We start from the raw sequence: 22663 nt of genomic DNA, 5'->3' as shown, positions 1-22663 counted from the left end.
ACTGGACTACATGCTGGGACACCTTCATTCAGGTACCCTAGGTGTCTGGGCAAGCCACATAATCTGTCTGTTTAGATGCCTTCACTTATAAATTGAAGATAAAATATGTTCACATCATGGCTCTGAAGAGCAAATGTATGTGGAATCACCTAAAACAGTAAAATGGAGATTTGTGTAAGACTCAAATTACAATGTGGGGAATAACTAAAAATAGATTTCAAGATAACTTCTAATTCTGTTATTTGGCCTCCCAACAGTCACCATGGTTTGCAAGGACTGAAGGGTTTCCTAGAGTGAGGAGACTTCAGTGCTCAGAACAGTCTGAGCAAGTTTAATGCCGGCTCATATTGTATCTTTGTGTGAATTAGCATAAAAGTGCCTCTGCCTCTGGGTGGACCCAGATGTACTAGTTCCAGTCTTGGTAGGCAGAATGAGGCTGGGCTCTAAGCAACCCTCCCCTTAACCCAGAGCCCTGGTATAGAACCCACATAACTGTACACTGCTGGCCAGATGCCAAGAGGAAGTAAAGTGGGGGGAAATGTTTGCAGTCAATAAAACAGTATGCTTTGTCAAGTACTGAGATATAAAAAAAATTAAAACTCTATTATGCATTTTGCAAACATTGAAAGAATAAGGCACGAAAAAGTAGAGCCTGGCAGAAGAAATGTATTGCAAAGGAAGGAGGGAGATTTCTAGAAATGGGAGATTGTGTATAAATTGGCAGAGGTAACTTGAAGGGCGTAGTTGAAGGAGCATCGTTTTAGGTGAGATAAGGGAGGCAATTGAGCAAAGAGAGTCTTTATTAATAGCCTGGAATTTGACCCAGAAGAAAAACAAAACAGAAATTTTTATCTGGTTAATTTATCATTTAAACTGGGTCATTGTTACTAGGCTGATGACTGAGTGCATTAGAACTCGGAGTTACTTTTTCATAAATCAGAATTTCTAATGAACCAGAGCATATTCGTATTCAAGCGCATTATGTAAAATTAGCTCCAGCTGGACAAACCTTTTCATAATCTGCCTTTAAGTGGTTGTGCTGACTGAACCACTTCTTGATGGTGTTTTCCTTCAGCGGTCCCATCAGTCCAGCGTGGCGGTGGATCTTTGCTAGGGTCACAGCATCGGGCACCATCTGCACCAATCCTGCGTGAGAAAAAAATAATTCTTTCCTCCCATGATGAGGGATGCGTAGGAAATACATCTTCATCTAGGTAGCAAGAGTTACTAGCACGACTTAGAGAACCCTTTTCCTTTCCAGATCTTTCCTGAAGGAGCCTTCTCTAGATGGCCTCCTCCCTAATTTTTCCTAAATCCTGGTGAACAATGGGGCTACTTGCTGTGTTTGGATCAGACGTGTCAGAAAGAGCTTTAATGTTTTTTTCTAAAATGACCATAGAGAGCCAATTTAGATGGCTCAATCGAGTTGTAGGTTCATTAATATATGGCTTGTGTGGTCATTTACAATTTAAGGGAGGACATTCAAACTTGTGTAACAAGTTTGGTAAGGAAAAATTTGCAATCTCCATAACAAATACTTGAAATATATTATAAAAATCAATGTTTAGGTTCATAAAAGCTTCATTGTTAAATGGTCATTTTCTAGGTGTGAACACAATAACTCTGCAGTAAACAGGTCAAGAGTCACCTGCCCTTCCTTCTCAGTCAGCATGAAAGAGAAAATATGATAATCATTTTTTAAAAATATTTTTTTATTGATTTCAGAGAGGAAGGGAGAAGAAAAGAGAGACAGAAACATCAACGATGAGAGAGAATCATTGATCGGCTGCTTCCTGCACACCCCCTATTGGGGATCAGGCCACAACCGTGACCTACTGGCTCACAGGTTGATGCTCAACCACTGAGTCATGCTGGCTGGGTGATAATCATTTTTTAAAAGGAAGCATATACGGATTTAACTTCAATAGACCTTTGCTCCATTGGCCATATATATCCATCAAGGCTTCTTTTTCATTGTTTTCATAAGGTCATTGAAATGCATATATTTTCAAACCCACTGATTTTTATTCTGTTCAGAATAGCAGTTTAAACCCAGTATTTAAGACTTTCCTGGGACTAATGTCCCCAAAACAACCTGTAATGTACAGTTCTGTAAATAAAGTCATGGAAAGATATTAAAGTACAGAATGACTTATACCATCTTGACAATTGCAAGAGTTGCAAACCCAAATCCCCAAAGGGACCAGGGACACAAATGTAATTATATGAAAAGAGAGATGGTGGAGTTTTTAAAATTGACTGTTTCATGGTCTACCTTAAAAAAATTCAATTAAACAACAACAAACAAGTAGATCACAGTGCTGGTAAATGAAACACTTCCCTGGGCTGGTTTTGGCCAGTGGCTGCCCCTTGCAGCCTTAATCTCTCTTAATATCCAATAGCCCAGCTGTGACCATTAGGCATCTACATTGCAGGATTAGAAAGAAACTTAAACATGGGGAGTGGGAATTGAATGTTGCAAATATAACCTATAAAACCTATATGCCAAAACAAAAAAAAATAAATAAAAATAAAGAGAAACAACACCCCAGAGATAAATCCTGGATCCTGGGCACATTCTTAATATAACACCTCTATTTCCTTCTTCAACAGTAATCGGCTCGTGTGTAGGTTTTCTCATGTGTATTTACAGTAAGTGAGATAGCAAATATAAAGCACTACATTTAGTAGTGACAAAATTACTCTGGAAAGAGGCGATTTCTCTTTCTCATCCTGAAAATTTCCCTCCTAATTTTCCCAATTCCTCCATGTAACACTTCCTAAAGGAAAGTTACCTCTACCTGGTTCCCAAGTGTTTTGTTGCAGCCTCACATCTGATCATGCCCGAAATTAGGTCTTAGATCATTGCACCCTTTGGATATGGGCTATAGCAATATCAGTTACTTTTCAGGCCACATTTGTCTTCAGGGAGTTAATCTTTGCTAAATCCCCAGTCATTTATCATAAGCCTTGCTTTGCTAACTATTCAGAAAACCTTGTACCCAATTTATAACAATCATGATGGCTAAATTCTGCCTATTAATTAAAACCATAAATTACTTTTTACACATTTTAAGTTAGTACATATCATATACCTTTTAAATACTTCTAACATAATTCTGTGCGAATTGAGTAATATGCATGGTTCCATTCTTACAGTCCTTTAATGCAGCATTACTCGAATTTTAATGCACATATATATCACTCGGGGATCTTGCAAAAATGTAAGTTCTGATTCAGTAGAAAGGGATGGAGCCTGAGATTCTGCATTTCTAACAAGTCCCCAGGTGATGTCAATGCTGCTGGTCCATGGGTCATACTTTAAGTAGCAAGGTTCTTAAGAGCAAAACTTTTAAAGATGGTATCATAAAAGGCAGTGGCTCTCAAAAAGGGATGCATAAGAAACAATAGAGCAGCTTTTCAATCACCAAAACTTGAGTACCTCTGCCCTCACCCCAAGTGGTGAGCCTGACTTAAAACTCTGGTTGGGGCTTTGTTATATTTGCTACTCCAATTCCCCTAAGGAATTTTTATGCCAATGAAATTTGTGGAGCCAGAATTAACATAAATTATAAAGAATTTTTATTTGCCTTGACAGTCTCTTCCAAAGCCATTAGGAGATTATATACAAACTAGAGGCCCGGTGCACAAATTCGTGCACCAGTGGGGTCTCTTGGCCTGGCCTGTGGGATTGGGCTGAAACTGGCTATCCAACATCCTCTGAGGGGTCTCGGATTGAAAGAAGGTGTAGGCCAGGTGGAGGGACCCCACTGGTGCACAATTGGGGCCTGGGAAGGATGCGGGAGGTTGGCCAGCCAGAGAGGGAATGCTGGAGGGCTCCAGGGCATGTCTGGCTCATCTCACTCAGTCCCGATCGGCCGAACCCCAGCAGCAAGCTTGCCTACCGGTCAGTGCGTCTGCCCCCTGGTGGTCAGTGTACGTCATAGTGAGCAGTTGAATGGCCTTAGCATATCATTAGCATATTATGATTTGATTGGTTGAACGGCCGACTGGTCGACCAGACACTTAGCATATTAGGCTTTTATTATATAGTATTAGTCATGAGAATTATAATCAACAATAATGTTGATAAAATCTTGTAAGCTTCTGGCCTGGAGTATATTCTCCTTAAGGGCTACAATTCTGTTTATATCATTTTAGTATTCTCTACCTTACTCTGTGACATTCCTTGAGAACAGTAGATATTTATTAAGCCTTGGAACATGATTAAAAATACAACCTAAAAAATGACATTTGCTTTAATGATCTCTATTTTTCTTGAAGAAATAATTTGCTAGCATAATGCTGTTTGAAATTTTACAACTATAGAAGATTGCTGTTAGATGGGGGAAGAATGACTTGTTTGATTTATGACATCTGCAACTTTGGGCAAGTCTACAGTTATTTTTTCCCGAATCATTTTATTAACTTCAAAAGATTTAGCCTCTATTACATTCTATGATTATAAACTGAGAAATGAGTAGATCGAACTAAAGAATTCCATGGAAGTCAGTGATGTATTCAATTTATGAAGAAAAGGTGATCCATGTGACATCATAAAGCTCAGCTTGGCTCATCTAGTTTTATTCTTACACTTTCAACATATTAGGCTATGAAAGAATTAGGTCACATGAGAAAAGGGAGAGTAAAACTCAAAGAATAAAAGGATATCAGAGTAGCAATGATAAAAAGACTCTTTTAGGAACTAGAGCTTGAGAAATGGTCCAGGGGTGGGACAGTTGGCATGGAAACAATAGCCCTATTAGGTAGTATGACAATAGAGTCATACTGTAATTCAAGTTTCAAGTTAAGCTAACTAGAAGGTACTTCCATACCTGGCTCTAAAATCTCAAATCACAATTATTTGGGGTACTGAGACTAGTGGTGGGATGTCAGGAACTGGAGAGGCAGGCAGTGAAAGGTCTTCTTTTGTGATGATGGGTTTAAATTATATCTCTGCTTGAATAAAAAAAAATGACTACATGGTTCTAGGTCCCTTTTCTAGTTCTATGATATTTTTATACTTTTGCTCATGCAGAGGTATCTGCTATAACTCATACCAATTATTTTAATGAAATTCTAAATGGCAATGACCACTTGTCAAAAAGATATCATATACATATACATATACATATACATATACATATACATATACATATACATATACATACATATATATATATATTTCAGCATGATTGTAATTAAATGCAACTTTTATCTCTTATGTTTTGGTAATAATTTGAGTGGACTGCTAACATTATTTTCATTGGTAATATGTATAAATGTAGCTCTATTTCCACAATAATGGCTTAGGTTTTATAAAGGAAAAGAAATGCTGAAGTATGTTAAAAGTTTGCATGTATGGTCACCTTTGACTGTTGATATTTAAATTTTACTTTAAAGTCTTTTAGAAATTAAGTGCAGGTTTACAATGTATTTAGAATTTTTAGAACTCCTTTAAGCATTTGCAACTTTTAAAATTTTGCATCAATAGGTGACAATTTTATTTTTTTTGAATTAATAGGCTTTTCTATTATCTTGGAAAAAGAGAAAAGATAGGAGTTAGCTATTAATGAACTAATCTTAAAGACACACAAAAGAAGATCACCGTTAACATTTGGGTTGTCAAGCTTCTCATTAATATCTAAAAGGACATTATGCTTTACGTAAATTATTTTGGCTTATTATTTTTGAAAATAATTCTTGTTTAAAAAGAAGAACGAGAATGTATAGTTCTTTGGATTTTAAAATTTATAGCCTAAAGTGAGCACTGTGGAAAGTTTGGTGGCATTTTACCAGTAAATGCATGACAGAAATGATGTAAGTCTTCTCATTATCTAGTCTATACTGACCTTGGCCTTTTCCTGTGGATAGACATCTATAAATGATCATTTGCATATCCAGGCCCTCCTGCAGCCAAATATTGTCCATCATTTGGACAATCTGCAGAACAAGCATATCCTGGCGAAGATCATCTCCAGCCTGTTCAAAACAAAATTATAGACTCTGGGTTTCTCTATGACTGCCATTAAAAGCTTTCAGATATAATACATGTCATTTCTTCCTTTGAATACATTTTTAGCCAATTTAGAGTGATTTCAATTATTTCATTAGCTCTCCCAGTACCTGTGTTTCTGATGGAAGATCAAAGAGAATGAGAATGTTCCTTTAAGTGATTACAGAAGCTTCAGCCACCAAATTACTAGTAGAAGCTGCTTGGAATGTTGTTCTCTGATAATCTTTCAATTTATTATCCATGTGCAATGTCTTAGACTCAACGTGTAGTGAAGAAAGGCTGAATAAATGTTTATCCAAATTTCAGACTCAGCCAGGAGAGAGTTAATTGAAACATTATTTGGTATGTCATAAATTTATGCACTGATAAACAGAATACCAAGAGCTTCTCAACTATGAGGATAAACATACACACATGATTCATCAGACTCTGCGTCACGGGCTTCTCTTATGAGGGCAGTTGACAAATTTTCAGAGTAAATGGTCTCTGATAACAATTAGATATGATAAAGGGGAGATTTTCTAGCATTGGTGAAAGAAATGAAATATGTCCAAAGGGAAACAATAGTTCTATGCCTTTAAACCATTAAGAATTTTTATTTTGAAAATGCTTTCTAAATTACATGCAGAAAGTTATGCCAAGATGAGATTCCAGGTTGTTTTTTCTTCAGCAAATATGCAGTGTCATTGAACCATTATTGCTTGAGGTTACACAGTTCAAAGGAAAAAACTGGATGTCTTATTATCCTTAAAAATAGTCAGAATCCACCAAAAATATCACTCGAAGACCTTTTTGTCTGGTTTGGTTGAATAATTGATTAAATGAGCTGGATGACTGGCGAATTCTTTAGTTTCTTCTTTAGTCCCTTTTTCCTACTTGTTTATAACCATTGACTCTGTTTTCCCCTGAGATTCATGAGAAAGACTGCTGTGGCCCATATTTATGTTTTATTTCAAAAGAAACAAAAACCAGCCCAAATTACTAAAATCAGCAAGTGCTTGCAGATAATAATTTTATGTTAAATTAATTTATATTATTTGGGTTACAGGTAATTTTGATTCTAATTTAGTATTTAGGCCAAAAGAAAGCTCTCGTCCTCGGGCTCACCACACATTCCAGTTTCTGTGCTACTCAAAAGTGATTGTATAATTTTGCTTATTGAAACATATTTTCTTAAATTTTGCACTGAAGGTTCACTGACTTTAAGCCAGTAATGTTTGATTTAGTGCCAATCATAGTTTGGCATGTACTATAATTCTGTAAAAAATGCAAAATCAAAAATAACTGGAATCTTTTGTGTTGTTGCCAGCAGAAAATAGCACCAGTAATTTTCTTGTGAGCAATAAATCAATATTTCTACCAATGTAATCAATTTGATGCTTTAGGAGTTACTGTACCTTAAAAATGATGCTGATATTTTTGCCCATTGGATTAGCATTGATAAAAGTAATCTTCAATGGTAAAGCATTAGATGTGAAATATGAACATGCCTACAAGAGGAGAAGAGAAAAACCGTTACCAAAATAAAGCAAAAAGAACACATTCCTGGAAATCATGGCACCTTGCAGAATTTATTTGAACAAATAGAACACATATGAATAATTTTTACACTTTGGAACAAAGAAACTTATTTATTTTTTAAAAAACACAAGCAACTTTAGTTTTACCAACCAAAGCCTTACTTGGAAAATGAAAAGCCAGCTTTTTGGCAGGTCATAAATCTTCAACTACATTTTTTTCTATCTGAACAGTGGTGTTATGTTGGGGATTTAAATAAACGAAGTAGTATAGTATGTAGGTATTGTGTTTATGCTAGTTGGTTAATATAAAAAAATAAAATTGCTATTTTAAAAAATTTATTTCCTTTTAACTATATCTGCTCTGCAGCATATTAAGAAAATGAATATAGAGCTATAGAGTTCAAATTTGGACTCTATGATTTATTAGCTGTAAGACTTTGGGCAAGTTACTAAAATGTTTGTGTCCCACTATAAAATGGTGATAACAATGCCTACCTCACCATATTTACAATAGATATATGAGCTAATGGATATAAAATACCTTTTACTGTGCCTGACACTAATTATGTAGTTAAAAAAAAATTAATGCATCCTTTTTCTCTTTTTATTAATGAACTAGAGGCCTGGTGCATGAATTTGTGCATGGGTGGGGTCCCTCAGTCTGGCTGGTGATCAGGGCAGATCAGGCCCTGGGAGGTTTGCTGGGGGGAGTGGCCATCAGGGCCAGGATTGGCTGCCGTGGGAAGTTGGCTGTAGGAGCGCACTGACCACCAGGGGGCAGCTCCTGCATTGAGCGTCTGCCACCTGATGGTCAGTGTGCATCATAGCAACCAGTTGACCGGTCCTTCTGTCGCTTAGGCTTTTATATATATATAGATAGATATTTTCTTACAATTACAAATAAGAGTACAACATATATTTTCCTTTTTCATTTCCTTCAATTGCATTTTGCATTTCTATATTCACCTTTACTATATTGACTACTTTCCATTGTGCTTTCCTTATTGCTTATTCTCCTTGTATATTCTCACAATTGTTTGAATGTTAAAAGGCGGTATGTGTTTAGGCTATTAGAGAGTTCATGTTCACAGTGAAGAGTACAATCAATACTAAAGAAAGGAAAATAACTTGATATGTTCAATTTATCAACGCAGTTAAAATATGACATCAATACATGCTGAAGGGACCAGCCAGCGTAGCTCAGTGATTGGGCATCAACCCATGAACCAGGAGGTCACAGTTCAATTCCCCATCAGGGCACATGCCTGGTTTGCAGGCCTGATCCCCAGTGGGGGGTGTGCAGGAGGTATCCAATCAATGATTCTCTCTCATCATTGATATTTCTATCTCTCTCTCTCTGTCCCCTTTTCTCTGAAATCAATAAAAATATATTTTAAAAAATTTTAGAAAATACATGCTGAAGGATCTGTTGTTTTTTTTAAAATATATTTTATTGATTTTTTACAGAGAGGAAGGGAGAGGGATAGAGAGTTAGAAACATTGATGAGAGAGAAACATCGATCAGCTGCCTCCTGCACACTCCCTATTGAGTGTGTGCCTGCAACCAAGGTACATGCCCTTGACCGGAATCGAACCTAGGACCCTTGAGTCCACAGGCCGAGGCTCTATCCACTGAGCCAAACCAGTTAGGGCTGAAGGATCTGTTTTGAATATCATTATTTCTGAGAAATCTGAGATCGGTATTAGCTGAGAGGAAAGGATCTATTTCTTAACCTATCAACATAAATCTCAGCTAATCCTAGAGCAAACAGAAACCCTTGCTTGCTAAATCAGTTTGATTTTACAGTAATGGAGGTGGGGTTGCTGTTTGGTAGGTAATGAATTCTTGCTGCAAAAATAAGTCAATCAGGAAACATATGACCTTCTGTCATGGTATTGAATTAGGAAAGTCTATGCTAGGCCAGAAATGAGTCTAGATCAATGGATTTCAAATACCACTCATTCAATTCTTGGGCATCCCAAGTCTATGGAAGAGAGACAAAGGGTAAAGGGAGGCTGAAGGCAAGGCTTTGTGCTTGTGTGAGGTCTGTGGCATAAAATGAGACATCTACTCAGACTGGATGCCTTGCCAGACTGCATTTGTTTTTTTTTCTCTCTGCTATGAATTTGCTCATAGTCGACAAGTTGAGAGTTCTGATTGAAGGCTTTCCTACACTGCCTACATTTATGTGCGTGTTCCCCAGTGTGGAAGCTCTGGTGCCAAATAAGATATTTATTCTCACTGAAGGCCTTACTATGTTCATTAAACTCATAAGCTTCTTCCAAGTGTGGATTCTGTAATGGTTGATAAGGTTTCCATTGGAATAGAAAGCTTTCCCCACCACTCATTTCAACTGCAAAGTTTCTCACTTGAGAAGTGCCTGAGGTTGGAAAAGGCTTTTACTTTGAATAGAGGCCTCCTGTACTCATTACATTCAGAAGGTTGTTCTCCAGTATGGGTTCCTGATAGTCAATGAGTAGGGGGCTCGAAGTGAAGGCTTTTACACATTCATCATGTTTATGAGGCTTCTCGGAAGCATGGAGTCTCTGATATTTAATGAGATGGGAACAGGGATGACACGCTCTGTATTCATACAGCTTGCTCTATCAGTGGATTCTCAGATGAACCACTGTCTGACAGGTCTGTTTGAAGGTTTTACCATACTCATAGAGACTCTTTCCAGTATGGATCCTCTGATAGCCAACCAGATGTGGGCTCTGATTATTAACTTTGCCACGTTTATTGCACCTCTGGATGTGATGTATGTCCCTTCAGACCCTCTTATTGTTCAGCAAGACCAAAGGACAGACTAAAATGCTCTGTAGGTGACAGCATCACCTGGCACATTTGTCCTGTTCACTGCTGAATGCACAGGTGCAGCAGCCTTATACAAGTCACAGCTGGTCAGAACAAATGAGACAAAGGAATGGCTCTACTTGGACCACTTCCCAGTCTCAGGGAAAGTAGTGATGGTTGCAGGTAGCTGCAAGGGAGTCTGGTACTAATCACAGCACTAGGTGTGGTGACTCCGGGGCTGGTGACCCCAGGTCGGGCCAGCTGACCTGGATACTCACAGCAGGCACCTATTAGAGCTAGCACCCCACATTCCCAAATGCATAAGCCCAAACTCATATGTAATTTTAAATAAAAAACTGTCTACTCCTTAATAACAACAAACAAAGAAAGCATAAACAAAACACCAACATCTGAAATCAGTGATCCATATTGTTCTTTTGAATGCGACATATGATGTCTTTGAAATGCTGAGTTTCCATTTCCTCAGAATTAATCAGATTCACTGCTAATGATTAAAAAGTTACACAATTTTTTAAAAATTGGCAATGATTTAGATTTTAGTTCGATTAGATATACATATCTCAATTTATGGAATTGATGCGTAATTTTGTTATTTTTTAAAATATGTTTATGAAGCATATTAGGAAAGTTTGCAGGGTGTCTTTGTAACAGCAAAGTTATAAAGGTGAGAGTATCAAGCTTTTAGCAAACCTTTTTATATTTATACTAATAATGATCTAATTTCCCCCCTACTTATCGGATATGTTTTCTTGATCTTATAACTTAAGTAACATTTATTGTTCATGCATGAGGGTTTGACTACTTCACTTCTAAATCTCATTTATCAATCCTCCTCTCTATTAGTGTCGTCTACTCTTGGGCTTTTGAGAAGGAGAATAATAAAGGTGTTGGAGAACAGAGGAGAAAGGATGACTCCAAGTGAGAGAAGGGTGGCTAGCAGAGGTTTGGGAAGAGAAGGGGTTTGTGAGTGTGACAACACCAAGAAGGACTTTCCAGGCATTGGTAAAATCACAAAATACATTATATGGCACACTGACTCATAAGCACCAATGAATTTTAAATTGAATCAAAATGGAGATGTTGTAGCTAATGATATATTAGTGTACTAGACATGGGTATGCACGTAATCTAAATAAGCATGAAATTAAACTCGGCCTGTGTGGAGTCACCAAATGAACAATTTTGAATACATTGAGAAATCAATTCCATGAGAAATATCTTCATTTACACACTGAGGAAAAATAACTGCAATAAGATTTTATAAATTATATTTGCCATTTCAAAAACATACAGTGAACTAAACAATACAGAACAAAAATACTCAACTTACCTTGTGATCAATCCCCTTTATACAGACAGCAGGGTTCAGAGGAAGGTGACAGGTATGTATAGACTGAAAGAATTCTTCTAGTCTGCCAATCTCTTTCTTCAGTACATCCTGTGAAAAATCATAAGGAAAAGCAGTTTAGAAACTGTAAAGAATGTGACTTTTTCTTCAAGTTAGAATTTTCTTGTATTGATTAAATAAACTGTTTAATTCAGAGGTTGCACACTTGGATGCTTTAGGGTCAGGTAGGTGATGTAGCCACATTTGAGAAAGCAGCAGGCTAAAGACAATAGGGAGTGGGGAATTAATGAGTGCACGTCCCCTTTAAAGGACTTTACATTCGATTAAAAGCAAAACCAAAACGAAGTACAATTCTGTTCAAACAAAACACAATGGATTGGACTTGACCTGTGGCCCACTAATTTCCAGTCCCAGCTTTAAGTAATTATTCACATAATTCCTTTCTGACAATTTTCTAAAATCTTAGTTTGCATCTCTCAAGATTTACACTTAATAATAAGAGTACATCTTAAGAATAAGTTCACATATATTAGCAGCAATAATGACAAAAAATTATAATTGCCGACAATTGATAATTATCAGAAACAGCAATATGTCTACTTTACTAAATGGCAATGAGTATATTTCTGGTACTTGATTCACCCCCTTCCGCAGTGCTCTTCCATAGTACCTGTGGAGGATCTGACACCACAAACCACACTTTTAGAATTGAGTATCCTTTGACCAAAAGAGGGGGGAAACAACAATTATTTAAAACAAAATAATAATAATAATTCAAAATTAAGAAAGTTCCTTTTAGGCTACTTTTGAAAACTTTTTAAGCACAATTCTAAAAATGAGGATATCATATTAATTACTCTGAATTAACTTTCAAGAGTTTCTTAGCTCTTTCTCCTGGCTCATTGGCAAATAATAGAATCTACTACTCCCAGAATCCAGAAGAGCAAGGTGGAGAAATGAGGCAAAATTCCACCACAGCACTCTTTCTGTCTGTCATCCGTTGTCTTATCTATGCCTAGATTTGCCGGAAGAATATCATGGAAGGAAATCTCTGCTCTCTTCATTTAATTAAAGTATCATCATTTCATATAGTTAGGTTTAGCAGCCGTGGGCAAACTACGGCCCGCGGGCCGGATCCGGCCCGTTTGAAATGAATAAAACTAAAAAAAAAAAAAAGACCATACCCTTTTATGTAATGATGTTTACTTTGAATTTATATTAGTTCACACAAACACTCCATCCATGCTTTTGTTCCGGCCCTCCGGTCCAGTTTAAGAACCCATTGTGGCCCTCGAGTCAAAAAGTTTGCCCACCCCTGGTTTAATGAGTGCTTTTAAAAAAACTAACAAACAGCCCTAGCTAAAGGGTCCCAGGTTTATTACAGTCAAGGCCACGTACCTTGGTTGCAGGTTCCCTGGCTCTGGTCAGGGTGCGTGCAGGAGGCAACCAATCAATGTGTTTCTCTCACATGATGTTTCTCTCTGTCTCTCCCTCTCCCTTCCACACTCTCTAAAAATCAATGAAAAAATTTCCTCGGGTGAAGATAAATAAATAAATAAAATACTAACAAATAGTAACTTAAATTGTGAAAAATTATAAATGTTTCTCCCACCTTTCTTTTTCTTTTCATATTTTCATGGGAAAAGGTGTTATCACAAAATCAACCAGACAAGAAGAAATAAATACATTTATTTGAGAGAATAATGCCAATATCACTCTAGAACATGATGCAAATGGTCAAAAAAAGACACCGGAATTATTCGACTATAGTGTGCATCTTAAATTTGTGAGGGATTTAAAAATATAATAATGACCAAACCTACATACAAATTTTATAAAATTTAATAACAATTTATTTTACTTCTTTCCACTTTTTGTCTGTCTCTAGAAAATAATTAATGAATCTGCAGTAATATGGATGAATCATTTTTTTTCATTGCCCATCATATTATGTGCCTTAAGGCTCTTCTGTGTAAGCAAAATTTATAGGTCTCCCATTTAAAAATAATTTCCATGTGCATGCTTTTTATTTTCTATTATCTCCTAGTTAGGTAAAGTTGCATAGTTTCTGTTATTTCTACCAAATTAGTGAATTCTAGCAAAAAACAAACAAACAAACAAACAACACACAAAAACAACACAAAAAACCTCGGGCTGGGAAAAAATCCTGGGACATTGTACCTATTATTATTTTCATATCATTTTGTTGAAAACTCTTGTTGATGTTAAACCAGGGGTAGAGAGAAATTATGATCTTCCTTGAGGACAAGATTTGTGTTTATTTCATCTTTCTATCCTTAACTCCTATTCTGTAGTAAGTACTTAATTTTTATTGAATGATGTTCTTATTACAATGAATTTCATTACTTAAATTTTATTGAATGATGTTCTCATTACAATTATTATCTCCCTGCATCTAGAATGTTGAACTTAGGAGAACCTACTTAATGGTCTATGTCACTGAAGGGAACTAGTGATGCAGATAATTAAAAAGAGCAAGTGTTTCTCCATTAGATTAAGAAAAAGAATAGCCGAGTCCATTATTATAATCAGTTTTAAAAGAGGCACAATATTTTGACTATCATGGATCTTACTGTAAAGTATTACATTCCACACCACTATTGATTTCTCATTTAAATAATTGTATTTGTTTTGGTAAAAGTCTTTAAAAATGTGACCTTGATTGGTGCAATTTTAGAAAGATCTAGACCTAGATTTAATACCTTACCAGTGGTTCTCAACCTTCTGGCCCTTTAAATACAGTTCCTCATGCTATGACCCAACCATAAAATTATTTTCATTGCTACTTCATAACTGTAATGTTGCTACTGTTATGAATCGTAATGTAAATATGTGATATGCAGGATGGTCTTAGGTGACCCCTGTGAAAGGGTCGTTCGACCGCCAAAGGGGTCGAGACCCACAGGTTGAGAACCGCTGCCTTAGACAAAGGTACCCTAAAAAGTTCCCTCATGTAATTTCCCACAAGTCCAAGTTGTGTTGCCATTTTAAGGAAGTTGCTTCATTTTGTCTTTTTTTAGTTAAACTGCCTTTATTTATTTATTTATTTAAATTTTTATTGTTGAGAGTATTACAGATGTCCTCCCTTTTTTCCCCTTGACCCCCACCACCTGGTTTCCACCCCGCCCCAGGCCTTCACCACCCTATTGTCTGTGTTCATGGGCAATGCATATCCTATATAATAAAAGGATAATATGCAAATTGTCCCCTCAGGAGTTTGATCAGGAGACCAGGAGTTTGATTGCTCGCTATGACATGTGCTGACCACCAGGGGGCAGCACAGAACATGGTGGGTGACCAGTGGCAGCAGAGGGGTGCTGAGGGAGTGAGAGAAGAAGGAGGCAGGGAAGCCTGGAGGTGGGGAACCTGATGGGCCCTGATTGTGGGCCAGGCCTAGCACCCTACCCATGCACAACTTTCATGCACCAGGCCTATAGTATGCATATAAATTCCTTGGTAATCTCTTCCTACCCCCACCCACTTCCCTCTGAGATTTGTCAGTCTGTTCCATGTTTCCATGCCTCTGGTTCTATTTTATTCATCAGTTTATTGTGTTCATTAGATTCCACATATAAGTGAGATCATGTGCTATATGACCTGGAGATTATGCTAAATGAAATAAGCCAGTCAGAAGAGAGAGACAAACTGCCTTTAAGTTGGCCTCTTCTTATCAGGGACTCTTTGTATGCTACATGGCCACTTAGAAAAAAAGCCACATCCTAGACCTGGCTGGGTAGCAGTGGTTCCCAACCTTCCTAATGCCGCGACCCTTTAATACAGTTCCTCATGTTGTGGTGACCCCCAACCATAAAATTATTTTCGTTGCTACTTCATAACTGTAATTTTGCTACTGTTATGAATCGTAATGTAAATATATGATATGCTATATGTGTTTTTCGATGGTCGCGACCCACAGGTTGAGAACCACTGATAGAGCATCATCCTGATACTCCAAGGTTGTGGGTTTGATCCTTGGTCAGAGCACATACAAGAATTAATCAATGAATGCATAAATAAGTGGAACAACAAATTAATGTTTCTCTCTTTCTCCTTTCCTCTCTCTCTAAAAGCCATCAATAAAAAAATTTAAAAAGCCATTTTCTGGTGATAGACATTACCATTAACTTTAGCATAGTAAAATGAAAGAAGAAAAAAATTACATGTACAAAAAAACAACTTGATTAAAGCAATTGATTTGTAGGTCTTGGCCACGTAGCTCAGTTGGTTAGAACATCATTCTGATACACCAAGATTTGACATCCAGTAAGTGCACAAACAAGAATCTCTCTCTCTCTCTCTCTCTCTCTCTCTCTCTCTGTCTCAAACAAACAAAAAAAAACAACTAAAAAAAACAATAAATCAATCAAACAAAAAACAGTTGATTTGTGTCTTATGTCTAAGTATAGTCAAGGTATTTGTTTTCCAAGCTATGAAATTAAAACTTAATTGAACTAAAGATTAAAAAAAATACTTCACTACATGAAGATTGATTTCTCAACAAACCTGTCTTTGAAGTTCACTGGCAGACTTGACTTTTTCCCCAATGCCTCCCAGAATTTCGATAAGTTTCATCTCCTTGGAAAACTCATCACTCAAGGCTTTTCCTGCACAGAATTGGAGAGCTGCCAACAGCTTCTGATACCAGCTTTTAAAATAAGCTTCATTCTGCGCATCCTTTAGCAGCCTGAAGGAAAGAGAGAAAAAGAATTCTTGTATCTAAAGTTGATTTTTTAATCACCTCCAGAAGGAAAAACAAGTGTATTTCAGACGAATCTGTATTTGCTGGCTTTGGGCAGTTTAAGAACCCAGAATGGGAGAAATGTTGTTTATTTGTTGGCAGTCATCAAGGTCCACCTGATAGCTAATGAGATTCCAAAAGAGAAGAATTAATGAGACTTGCATTTTCTCATTTCAATTCACAATGCACTTTTTCTTCTTTCAGGCTTCGTAATTCTATAACAAATAGTTATCTTAAGAACATATTTTTGACTTATTCAAATATGAATAAATAATTTTAGAAATAATATTTATAAGTAACTGTATTATACTGCAACTTAACTATCAATCCCCAACCTTTTCTGCTTTCCTTCAAAAGATAATGTCTCTTTCCATTACCATTAAAACCCCCTTTAACCTCTTTTATCTCCCTCCACCCCATCCTTCCCTCTAGGAATTACCATATTGTTGTCTGTGTCTAAGGGTTTTTTTTTCTTTGTTTAATCCCTTCGCCTTTTTCACCCAGTCCCCAAACCCTCTTCCCCTCTGACAGCTGTCAGTCTGTTCTCTATCTATGAGTCTGTTCCTATTTTGTTTGTTAGTTTATTTTGACTTGGGGTGGTGCACACACAATGCAGTATACAGATGATGTACACCTGAGACCTACATAATTTTATTAACCAATGTCACCCCGATAAATTCAATGAAAATTTAAACAATAAGATAAAATGGCACTAAATAAAATAGAATTTTAAAAATAAAAAAAGATAATGTCTCCATACTGTCATATTGATTACTTGGAGGAAGATACTATAAAGGCAAGAGCATGATTTTTGTTTTCTGGAATTTCTGGATTCAAGTCCCAGACCTACAACTTAAAAGTAACATAGAAAAAAAAAGTAATATTGAACAGACTGCCAAACCTCAGAGGGAAGGCAGGGGTGGGGGGGGGGGAGTAAGAGATCAACCAAAGGACTCATATGCATGCATATAAGCATAACCAATGGACACAGACAGTAGGGGGGTGAGAGCGTGTGCTGGGGGTTGGGGGTGGGGTGGGAGTGGCTGGAGAGAGGTCAATGGGGGGAAAAAGGAGACACATGTAATACTTTCAACAATGAATTTAAATTTTAAAAATGTAACTTAGGCCAATTATTTAAAAAGGCTGAGATTTTATTTTTAAATGTAAAATAAAGCAATAACTCCTCTCTATAGAGCTGTCTCTAGACCATAGACTGAGCCAATGCATTTGAATAGGCTTAGCACAATGTATAACTGTTCAGAGAAAAAACATTAATTCATCTGTATCTCACAGCATCCCCAAGCCAGCTTCTGTCACTACCTGGTATTCTGCTCACACCACAGACTCAGGAGGCACAGGACACAAAAATAGTTAAGAATACCTTGCTAGATAATAGAGCAGTGACAAATATTTGAATAATCTGTCTGTCATGTGACAATTTTTATTACCTTGAACCTAATTTTAATATGCTTAAACTTTACTTTCTATCATACTCTAAAACACAGAAATAGAATAAAAAATAATACTAATTTCTCAATTTCTCTCTGATTGATTTTTTTCATCTTAACTAGTCTCTAGTCTTCTCCTCCCCTGAAAAATAATTAGCATTCAAGGAACTAGAAGAAAATTATTGTGAGAATGGAATACTGAAAATAAAAAGGATTAATGCATAGCAGCAAAAACATGCATAGGTGAGTTTTATTCTGCATTCCTAATTTTGCACCTCTGCCCATGTTACAGAGACTCTAACAAATATATTACTTTTATTTGTTCTGCATTTTCTGTTACTAACATTTATGCTTAAAAAAATTAATTGAATGAGTCTGCTTTTTTTTTAAATCCTCAACCAAGGACATGCCCTTATTAATTTAGAGAGAGAGAGAGAGAGAGAGAGAGAGAGAGAGAGAGAAACATCAATGTGAGATAATTTTCAATCAGTTGCTTCCCATTCGTGCCCTGCAGCCTAGGTATGTGTCCTGACCAGGAATCGAACCCATCCCCTTAGATGTACTGGACTATTCACCAACCAACTGAGCCACTCAGACAGGGCTGCATAGTTTTATTTATTTGTTTGTTTTTTTGTTTTTTTGTTTATTTATTTATTTATTTATTTATTTATTTATTTATTTATTTATTTATTTTAGGTAAGTCTTGCTTCCTTGTCATTGTTATGAATCCAATTTATCTTCTAACATCTTTTTTACTCTCCCAAAGGAAATATAAACTTTGAGTGGAATAAAAGTTCTTATTTACTTCTGGAAAGCATTAAAGAAAAAATTCAGGGGCTAAAGATATATTTTCTTTTGTTGTTTTTTAAAAATCTTTATTGTTGAAAGTATTACATATGTCCCTGTTTACCCCCATTGACCCCTTCTTGCCCACATCAGGCCTTCACCACTCTATTGTCTGTGTCCATGGGTTATGCCTATGTGCATACAAGTTCTTTGGTTGATCTCTTCCCACCCATCCACCCACCCACTGCTGCCTTCTCTCTGAGATTTGACAGTCTGTTCCATGCTTCTATGTCTCTGGATCTGTGTTTTTCAACAGTTTATTTTGTTCACTAGATTCTACATATGAGTGAGATCATGTGATACTTGCTTTTCTCTGACTGGCTTATTTTGCTTAGTGTAATACCCTCTAGGCCCCTTCATGCTGTCTCAAAGGGTAAGATAGCCTTCTTTTTTATTGCTGCATATTATTCCATGGTATAAATGAACTACAGTTTTTTTATCCACTTATCTACTGATGGGCACTTGGGTTGTTTCCAGATCTTAGCTATTGTAAATTGTGTCACTATGGACATAGAGGTGCATACACTCTTTCTGATTGGTGTTTTAGTTTTCTTAGGATAAATTCCCAGAAGTGGGATCACTGGGTCAAATGGAAGTTCCATATTTAATTTTTTGAGGAAACTCCAAACTGTTTTCTATAATGGCTTCACCAATCTGCATTCCCACCAGCAGTACACTAGGGTTCCTTTTTCTCTACATCCTCACCAGCACTTGTCATTTGTGGATGTGTTGATGGTAGCCATTCTGACAGGTATAAGGTAATACCTCATTGTCATTTTAATTTGCATCTCTCTGATGATCAGTGACTTTGAGCAGTTTCTCATATGTATCATGGCCATCTGTATATCCCTTTTGCCCATTTTTAAATTAGATTGTTTGTCTTGCTCTTGTTAAGTTGTATGAATTTCTTATATATCTTGGATATAACCTTTTATCAGATTTAGCATTGTCCAATATGTTTTCTCTTACAGTGGGCTCCCTTTTCATGTTGTATATGGTTTCTTTTGCTGTGAAGAAGCTTTTTATTTTGATGTAGTCCCATTTGTTTATTTTCTCCTTAGTTTCCTTTGCCCTTGGAGATGTATCCACAAACATATTGCTATGAAAGATGTCTGAGATTTTGCTGCCTATAGTTTCTTCTAGGAGTTTTATAGTTTCACATCTTATATTTAAGTCTTTCATACATTTTGAGTTCATTCTTGTGTATGGTGTAAGATGGTGGCCTGGTTTCATTGTTTTTGCATGTATCTGTCTAATTTTCCCAACACCATTCATTGAAGAGACTGTCTTGACTCCATATATGCTCTCCACTACTTTGTCAAATATTAATTGAACATAATGGCTTGGGTAGATTTCTGGGGTATCTGATCTGTTCTGTTCCATTGATCTATATGCCTGCTCTTGTGCCAGTACCAGGCTGTTTTGATTATAATGGCTTTGTAGTATAACTTGATATCTGTTATTGTGATACCTCTAATTTTGTCTTCTTTCTCAAATTGCTGCAGCTCTTCGGGGCCTTTTTTGGTTCCATATAAATTTTTGGAGTATTTGTTCTAGATCTGTGAAATATGCCATTGGTAATTGAATAGGAATTGCATTGAATCTATAGATTGCATTGGGTAGTATGGACATTTTAATGATGTTAATTCTACCAATCCATGAACTTGGTGTATTTTTCTACTTGTTTATATCTTTCTCTACCTCTTTTTTCATCATCCTGTACTTTCACCTCCTTGGTTAAGTTTATTTCTAAGTATCTTAATGTTTTTGTTGTTGTTGCAAGAGTAAATGGGATTGTCTTTTTAGTTTCTCTTTCTGAGAATTCATTATTGGTATATAAAAATGACATGGATTTCTGTGTGTTAATTTTGTATTCAGCTACAATATCAAATTCACTTATTAAATCTAGTAGCTTTTTGGTGGAGTCTTTAGGGTGTCCTATGTACAATATCATATCATCTGCGAATCCTATATAATAAAGAGGTAATATGCAAATTAACCCTCACACCCTCACAAGATGGCTGCCTATGACCAGGCCGGCAGGGGGGTTAGTGAGGGACGACCAAACGACTGAACAAGCAGGCTGTGTGGGGTGACCAGGCCAGCAGGGGGGTTAGTGAGGGAGGGATGACCAAATGACTGAAAAAGCAGGCTGTGTGGGGAGACCAGGCTTGTGGGGGGGGGCAGTTGGGGATAACCAGGTTAGCAGAGGGAGGGAGTTGGGGGGAACCAGGCTGGTGGGGGGGCAGTTGGGAGCAATTAGTCTAGCAAGGGGGCAGTGAGGGGCAACTAGGCTGGCGGGGGGAGCAGTTGGGGGTGACCAGGCAGGCAGACAGGTAAGTGATTAGGAGTCAGCGGTCCAGGATTGTGAGAGGGATGTCCCATTGGAAAGGTTGCAGGCTGGGCTGAGGGGACCCCTTCCTCACCCCCAACCCCGGTGCACAAATTTCATGCATGGGGCCTCTAGTTTAAGAATAATAGTAGACAATACAAAAGCTTGCCTGCCCACCCCTTTAGTGAGATTTTGAACTGTCAGAAATGTAATAAGTGAATCATGTTATTTTTTGGAGACTCTAAGAAAATGAGTGTTGTTTGAGTGTGAATTAGAAAGCTGCAAATGCAAGCTTGCACAAGTAAAACTTCAAACATTATATGTAGAATTGTCTACCTCTCAGGTTCACATAGTATTTTGAGGACTCTGGTAATATACAATTTTACAGTTTACTTGAGTGTCAGTGAGACAGGGAAATGATTGGTAGAGTATTTCTATATCAATTCTTGCCAGAATTTTTATTCACTTTGAATACTGAGTTCCTTGTATTCAAAGGTATTTTTAACTTGTTCTAATAAATAAATATAACTCTATCACCATCCAAATGCTATATATGTGCTTCTGCATAGAAGTCAACTTTTTACTAAAATAATTAAAGAAAAGGTATTTATTTAGGTTAGGATCATAGGAACTGCCAGAACTGTATAATTCTTACTAGTATTGATAATACTCTTAATTCTTATTATATTTGAAATGCATTTGCTTCTCTCACAAGCAGCTCATTCAAGGAGGAAAAAATCAGTTTGATTCCTTGTTCAAAGTCAAACAAAGCAGGGAGATTTGCAGAAAGAATATGTGACTGCGTTCTAAAAAAATATGAAAGTGAAGAAAACTCAGTGTATGCCCTTGTGATTATTTTTCTAGTAGAATATGTCTCTTCAAACCCTGCATCCCCATGAGATGGCATGCTCCCCCAGTGAGATCTGGTTCGAGCTCCTCAGCTTTTTACCCGAGTTTGTGAAGAGTCTGTTTTCACACATCGCAGAATTGAAATCATAGAGTTTTGAAGATGATATGAGAGGCACAGTCACTTTTACTGGCAAGAGAAACTAACACGTCCTTTAATTTTAAACAACTGCAGAGAAAGCTGACAATACAGTTTTGGATGGAGGGTCACGCCGTTCCATGTCAGTTACTTTCACAATAGGAAGTGGTAGACCCCTCAGGGTGTGGTTTTTACCCATTGCCTCTGTTTATAAGACTGTAAAACACAGCTGGCCCCTCCCCTTGGAGCATTAAAAAAATCCTTTTCAAAATACGTTGACACCTGGAGAGGCAGTATTGCTTATACAAGGTAAAAAAAAAAAAAGTTAAGGTCAATGGACTGAAAAATATCAAATAAGAGTTGATGTTGAGCCTGTTGAGCCTGACCTGTATGACTCAGTGGATGAGCGTTGACCTATAAACCAGGAGGTCACTGTTCAATTTCGTGGTCAGACCACATGCCCCGGTTGCATGCCTGATCCCCATTAGGGAGCATGCAAGAGGCAGCCGATCATTGATTCTCTCTCAACATCTTTGAGGTTTCTATCTCTCTCTCCTTCTCCCTTCCTCTCTGAAATCAATAAAAATATAT

At 37.0% G+C, this 22663-nt stretch overlaps 1 protein-coding gene across 1 annotated transcript in view; it reads right to left on the bottom strand.

Annotated features, from left to right (window-relative positions):
- The window catches only part of PIK3C2G (phosphatidylinositol-4-phosphate 3-kinase catalytic subunit type 2 gamma), a 268815-nt gene that overhangs the window by 81051 nt on the left and 165101 nt on the right, over positions 1-22663 (bottom strand). Inside the window, exons 19-23 of the mRNA XM_014451731.2 lie at positions 16227-16407; positions 11685-11792; positions 7414-7506; positions 5853-5982; positions 1010-1146 (exon numbers count right to left, since the gene is read on the bottom strand). Coding sequence (XP_014307217.1) covers positions 1010-1146; positions 5853-5982; positions 7414-7506; positions 11685-11792; positions 16227-16407 — 649 coding nt within the window. The remainder of the gene's footprint in view (positions 1-1009; positions 1147-5852; positions 5983-7413; positions 7507-11684; positions 11793-16226; positions 16408-22663) is intronic.

This window comes from Myotis lucifugus, unplaced genomic scaffold (genome assembly GCF_000147115.1).
Source record: "Myotis lucifugus unplaced genomic scaffold, Myoluc2.0 scaffold_10, whole genome shotgun sequence".
Classification (NCBI taxonomy): Eukaryota; Metazoa; Chordata; class Mammalia; order Chiroptera; family Vespertilionidae; genus Myotis; species Myotis lucifugus.
This window is presented reverse-complemented; position numbering and strand designations above follow the sequence as displayed.